General features: G+C 42.0%; 1 protein-coding gene across 1 annotated transcript in view; it reads right to left on the bottom strand.

Moving 5' to 3' along the window:
* ogdhb (oxoglutarate dehydrogenase b) overlaps nucleotides 1-6,796 on the bottom strand; it is a 38,229-nt gene that overhangs the window by 9,098 nt on the left and 22,335 nt on the right. Inside the window, exons 8-11 of the mRNA XM_032511138.1 lie at nucleotides 5,181-5,360; nucleotides 4,979-5,107; nucleotides 2,786-2,965; nucleotides 1,570-1,722 (exon numbers count right to left, since the gene is read on the bottom strand). Coding sequence (XP_032367029.1) covers nucleotides 1,570-1,722; nucleotides 2,786-2,965; nucleotides 4,979-5,107; nucleotides 5,181-5,360 — 642 coding nt within the window. The remainder of the gene's footprint in view (nucleotides 1-1,569; nucleotides 1,723-2,785; nucleotides 2,966-4,978; nucleotides 5,108-5,180; nucleotides 5,361-6,796) is intronic.

Genomic DNA, 6,796 nt, shown 5'->3' with positions numbered 1-6,796 from the left:
GTTCCAAGAAGAACCCGTGATAGGCGAAATCCGTGAAGTAGTAACCTTTATTTTTTTACAATTATCATACAATGAAATACTCCATAATGCATTGAAACCAAAGAACAAAACCTTGTTACAGGCCCAAGCACTTGTTTAACAAATAAAAGTACTGTATAAAATTTTTTTACAAATAACTACTGTACTGTAAAATAATCATTTTAATCAATATGAACTAAAGGCTTCAAATTGCGGAGATCAGCACCAAGCACCGCGGGGGGGGGCCCCCCCCCCCCCCCCGAAAATGAAAAATACAAAGTACAGGAGGAAAACTAGTGCCTCCCGTGTATTTCACTGCTCTTCTGACTGAGACGCTGCATCCTGACTCTGCTCTGTAGCGTCTTTTTCTTCTAAAGCCGCGGTGCAGGTGTGTTTTTTTGAGAGAAGAACATAGTTATCGGTAGATGTCGCTCTTTTTTCTTCTGGGTAAAAATCCGTAAAGCAGCGAGACCGTGAAAGGTGAACCGCGATAGAGCGAGGGTTCACTATGGTTGCTTATTCCTTCTCCACAAACCGGTGCTGGTTGCCCAACGTATTCACTTCCTCCTGAGAGTAAAAGGGTTTGACAGCTTTCGAGTTGTGGCAACTTTCAGAACAGGAAGAAGGTGTTTGCTTCTGACATTGGATCGGATTCATTTCTCCCTTTTTACAGTATTTACAGTATTTACTGTACAGTTTACTTCAAACTGACTTGTCGTCAGCGTACAATACTTCATTCTCTTCTCTTGTAGCCCTTGTGCATAACTATGCACATTTTAGGGTTTTAAATCAATTGAGCTCCTATAATAAGTCCGTAACAATCTGTGCATTCAAAATATAGACACTCCGACAAAAAATGTCTCCACTAAAACCCACAATTTTTGATCCCATGTTAACTCTATGGGGCAAGAACCTGCTGTTTTTCCGGTTTCTACTCGGGGCGTTGCTGCTGTTTTATGGATCACTGCAGTGTTTGATGAAGGACATTTCTGTCCTGTAAGGACATCAGAGCAACTATTTTTATTTTTTATTTTTTTTAAAAGGGATGCACAAGGGTTTAGATCCTCACACAAATTGCAAATATATTTGCAGAAATCTATATTTTTGAGCCTGAAAGGCATCATTTATTCTGTCTTGTTCCTGCTGCTTTCACAAAATGTTTTTCATTTGCACCAAACTCTCTCAAAAGCATGCTCGCAAGCTCGTTTGCATGTTGTTTTGTGCGCTAAACTGCTCTGTCACTGTTTCATTCAGATAGTAGAGAAGCTTTGTAGTGTCTCAAAGAGCAGAGATGTCGGTCGGTGATGTCTTTCTGCTCGCTTACAATGAAGTTTCATTCCATTTCAGGATGTTTTTCCCCTCCTCAGTGTACAAACAACACATTGAGATTGCGAATGGTCTCAAGGTAAATTTGACACAGAGGCTATTTTGAATACAGAGTATTTAACAGTTTAAAACTGTCACACTGTACAAGACAACCTCCTTGTCTAGTACATATTTTAGATGCTGGATGACAATGGGTATGACCTACAGCAGTGCACGTTGCTTTACCTCATAGGCTTGTGTTGTGACGACTCCCTCTGCGATTAACTTCCCAGCGAACTGCTGCAGGACCCCCTTCTGCTTCTTGATCTGCTTGTACATCAGCGGCTGCGTGAACATCGGCTCGTCCATCTCGTTGTGCCCGTTGCGTCTGTAACACACCTGAATGTGAGGAGGCAAGAGTTTAGGCATACTTTTCTTATAACACATTCCTCTTGAGCACCCAATCAAGTGACCATTTTTATTCATTATATTATATTTTAAGGCGCAGGTATATTATATCTGAGCTGCTTGTCAGACGTTGTTCCAGCTTGGTAAACCCCTCCCTCCACACCTTTCCAATATCAGAATTAGAGGTGGGGCTGTGTCGGACAATTTAACTTTCTGAAACTGAGGATGTGAGATTAACATCTCTTTCACGCTGGGATTGGTCAGCTGTGTGGAGGTAAGAGGAGCCAGGGTTTGAACTTCTCTCTATTTCTGTCACTTGTTATGTCAACAACCGAGTGCAGCACTAAGAAGGCCTGACTAAAAGCTAGTATATCCCCATATTAAACCAATATTGCGTCCCTCTTTGACAATCCCCCCCACCCCTACCCCCACCCCCTCTCCGTGTGGACGTTCAGATCATGTAAACACGATTGCAATACCACGTGTTTAAACAACACAACATACAAGCAATGCAACTTACAACAGCTTCCAATGGCGACTTTACAGAGTTTTTTTCTTATGTTTTGATTTGAACTCCGTTGATCTAATCCCATAAACCCCCCCTGTCCCTGCAGGACCTGCACACGGTTTCACTGAATTTCACATTTAAAACATAAATACAGAGTACATTTAAAACAACAAGTATGCACAAAGACACTATAACAAATATGTGCAGTGTAATTTTTTATAATTTTTTGGGCCATTTTAGCCCTTTATTACTATTATAGAGGTCAGCTTAGACTTGAAAATGGAGAGAGAGGGGGAATGACATGCAGAAAGGGCTGCAGGTCGGAGACGAACATGCGGCTGCTGCATCCAGGAGTACACCGCGCCTGCTCTACCAGGTGAGCTACCTGCACCCCAATGTAAAGGGAAAAAAGGCGGTACTGTTGTCAGTAGATTAATAAAATGTCTTCATTCTGCCTGGGATCCACCTTAAAAATCCCCAAACCGTCATTTGATTAGAGGAAACATTGAATGTAAGAGCGATGAAGAATAGTTTTTATAAACTTACCAGGTCTACAACTACATCTTTATGGAAAGTGTTCCTCCATTCGGCTGCTACTTCACACACATACACCACAGCCTCGGGGTCGTCTGCGTTGACGTGGAAGATGGGAGCGTTGACCACCCGTGCGACATCTGTAGGATAAGCGGAGGAACGCGCCATCCTGGGATCTGTGGTGAAACCGATCTGTGTGGATGAGAGTATTAATTATTACTCTATCAACAGCAAAACCAGCAAACTGTAGTCTACTTTGTCGTTTCATGCTGTCTTCAATCCGTCCAACCCAAAAGGGGTAAAATAAGAATCTCAGGAGCAGGTTGCGCTTTTATGATTTAATTATTATTATGTAATTATTACTCGATTAACAGCAAAACCAGCAAACTGTACTCTACTTTGAATACACAGCATCAAATCCAAAGGGGTAAAATGAGTATCTCAAGAGCAGGACGCGGTTTTATGATTTAGCATGCCTTCAACACTTCAAAAAAACATTTCATGTAGCTAAACTGGTTTTATTTTCAACATATTTAATTGAGGTAAACTCTTTGGACTCAATCAGCTTAAAAATCCCAGTAAATGCTGAAAAACAGAGCAGAGAAAGCGACTGTGTTACGCCGCAGGGTTGTGCCGGGGGAGGGAGTGACACTGAAACGGCCCATTTGTGCAGTGTCGTGTTGTGTTATTTACCGCCCAATGTAACACAAGTAGACTTTAAATTTCACAATTATTGTTCTCGGTCAGATTGTTTGTAGATCTCGACATTTCCGACCGCGCTTGAAGGCAGCTTCATTCAACAGAGAAAGAGAGAAAGAAAAGAGACTTAGGAAATGGTCAACTGTTCCACAAACTCCTGGGCAGTTCAGCGCTTTTGTTATTTTTCTTTTCTTTTTTAAACTTTCTTGTGGCAGCAATAGAAGCGGCGATGTTTCCTGTTTCCTGAGGACTCTCACACTACCCTCAAAATCCCGGATAAGTCTGATTGCCAGTTATATGACTGGCCACCGCAGGATGACGCTGGGTTGTATATTTCTCTATAAGTTGAATTGATCCTGAATTTTCACTGCAGGCTTCTAAACACACTGAAACACATTTAAAATGAGTGGAAAGACGTATTCATCGGGCCGTCTGAAGGCTCCCGCAGGGTGTGAGTGCAGCTAAATGCTTATTTATAGTAGTACCTCTCTTGGCAGAACCTAAGCTGTAGCCTACGTAAGTGGGCCAACGCGGTTGTGAGGATTTCTAATTGTGTGCTGTGTGTTTTATTTGGGTTGTTCTAGCCTATCTCTTTATCCCTTGTGTTGTCCCCGGGTCAAACAAAGGGAAAGGGAAAGAAATATGGATTTCTTTCACCCAAATTGCCCAAAACTAACATGGATGATTCCATACAACAGTCTTCAGGTAACATTAATGATTACTTTCATTGAATTATTTGGGTGTTTTATTTAATCTTGTAGAATTTTAATTCTTTTTTTCTTTTTTTTTATGGTTTCAAAACAGTATCCGGACTAAACTTTGACATAACATCAACATCATCTGATCTTAACTATTAGTCAAAATAAATCATAATTTCTGCCTTTTTAGGGAGTGTGTTGGTGTGTGTGTGTGTGTGTGTGTGTTGGTGTGTGTGTGTGTGTGTGTGTGGTGAGGTGGTGTGTGTAGGGAGTGTGTGTGTAGTGCGTTGTGGTAGGGAGTGTGTGTGTGTGTGTGTGCGTGGTGTGTGTAGGGGAGTGTGTGTGTGTGTTGCGCGGTCGGGAGGTGTGTTGTGTGTGTGTTGCGGGTGGGATGGTGAGGTGGTGTGTGGGTAGTGTGTGTGTGTGTGGGTGTGTGTGTGTGTGTGTGTGTGTGTGTGTGTGTGGTGGTTTAAAGCCAGTAAGGGAGTGACGGAGATTAGCTCCGGAGCGAGTACCCACTCCAAAGAATGCCGAGAAACAAAGTGTCTCCCCTGTGCTTTCTGTCGGACAGCTGTAGCAGGAAAGATTAACCCTTTCCTCAATTTCATGTCGTTTACAGAGACGGAGAAACCGGATGTGGGAAAATGTAACGCTGCAAAGCCATGTGCAAGCAGACCAATCACAGACGAGTGGGTACATTTCTGGGGTGGTGCTCAGCAGGCTACAGAGCAAGGTGCAGCGTAGGGTCCCTCTCTCTCTGCTGTACCTCCAGCCTAGATTCATCTCAGAACCATAAATCCGAGCGTACCTGGTTGTTGACCACCACGTGTATGGTGCCATGCGTGGTGTAGGACGGCAGGTCAGACAGGTGGAACGTCTCGTACACGATTCCCTGGCCTGCGAACGCAGCATCGCCGTGAATCAGGACGGACATCGCCTGGGAAATCATTCATCGGGTTACAAACGACATCTTTTTTTCTTCCATTTGTTCGTGTAAAAACTCAGCGTACCCTCTTGCCCTCGGTGTCTCCACAGTAGAACTGCTCGGCTTTGGTCTTGCCCTGCACCACGGGGTCCACCGCTTCCAGGTGGGACGGGTTGGCCATGAGGGACATGGTGATTTCCCGGTCGCTGACCCGGTTCATCCTCTTGTGATACATCCCCAGGTGATATTTCACATCACCAGATCCCTGAGAGCAGAGCATCGGGGAAAGAGTTAAAGCTATCGTACTCCAGCTGCGGGTCAGTTAATCCTTAAGGTAATTTATCAAGTCAAAATCTCAAACGCTGTCCAGCTTTACTCTCTTTTATGATTTTTAAATCGATTATCTTTTGGGTTTTTTGGCCTGTTGATCAGAACAAAGTCAAAACAAGCTATTTTGAAACACAGTTTGACATTTTGGAAAATATGCTTATTGGCTTTGGGACGCAGATCAACTCTCCAAGACATTAGGGGGCTATTATCTATCTATCTATTATACTATATCTATCTATTATTAGTTCTATCTTCTATCTATCTAGCACAACAATATCACACCAAACAACATACAATACTGTGGCTCCTACCCCCCGGTGTTGTGCATAGACAGACAGATAGATAGACTAGCAGATAGCTAGACAGATGAGATAGATAGATAGGACAGTAGATAGATAGATAGATAGAGATAGTAGACAGATGATAGATAATAGAAAATAGATAGATAGATTAGATGATAGATAGACAGTATAGCTGACAGAGAGAGATAGATAATAATAAGATGATAGATAGAGATAGATAGACAGAGATGATAGTAGATAGATAGAAGATAGAAGATAGATAGATCGATAGATAGACAGATACGAGAGACAGATAGATAGATAGATAGAAGATCGTATCAGATAGCAGACGAAGAGACAGACAGATCAGACAGATCAGATAAGATAGATAGATAAGATAGATAGATCCGCCAACCTACATATGTTTAGCGTAAGTGTTTTTTCATGCCAACAATGTCTTTAAAATAATAAAATGCATTCAGTGGGACTCATAATTTCTCTCTTATTTTCACCTGAAAAATTTGGCAAGTGTAAATGATCACTGATTTGGCTGGTGATCAAAAAGGTTCATTAAGAACCCTGCACGCACCCCAGATAGATCTATTCTGGCCGGCTGGTCAGAACAAAGTCAAAAGAAGCTATTTTGAAAATATGCTTATTTGCTTTATTGCCAAGAGAGTCCACGTTCCAGACACAGGGTGTAGGAGCCACATACTGTATGTTGTTTGTTGATTGTCGTGTTGTGCAGTGATGTAGCAGGTGGTGTGCATTTTCATGGCGGTTTGAGGGGTAGTTGTATGTTTGTTTTCTTAACCTGTGCACCTGGGTTCTTTCGGGCTATGACAGAGAAGGGGTGAGCCTTAAACTTTCTGTTGACCGCAGCACGCAGCACTAGCGTAATTATTTCTACTCACCACCTGATAATGTTGTAGTTTATGTTCCTGTTTTTCATGTAATCCACACACTCTCTGTATATCTTTATCTCTATTCATATTTTTCCATTACAAGTACTTACTTTTTCAATATTATATATGGTCACAGGTGAATATATAACTTATATTACTTACTTATATTATTATTATTATTATTA

The sequence above is a fragment of the Etheostoma spectabile genome, unplaced genomic scaffold (genome assembly GCF_008692095.1).
Source record: "Etheostoma spectabile isolate EspeVRDwgs_2016 unplaced genomic scaffold, UIUC_Espe_1.0 scaffold325, whole genome shotgun sequence".
NCBI lineage: Eukaryota > Metazoa > Chordata > Actinopteri > Perciformes > Percidae > Etheostoma > Etheostoma spectabile.
The sequence above is the reverse complement of the archived record's forward strand: the minus strand, read 5'-3'. Positions and strand labels throughout refer to the sequence as shown.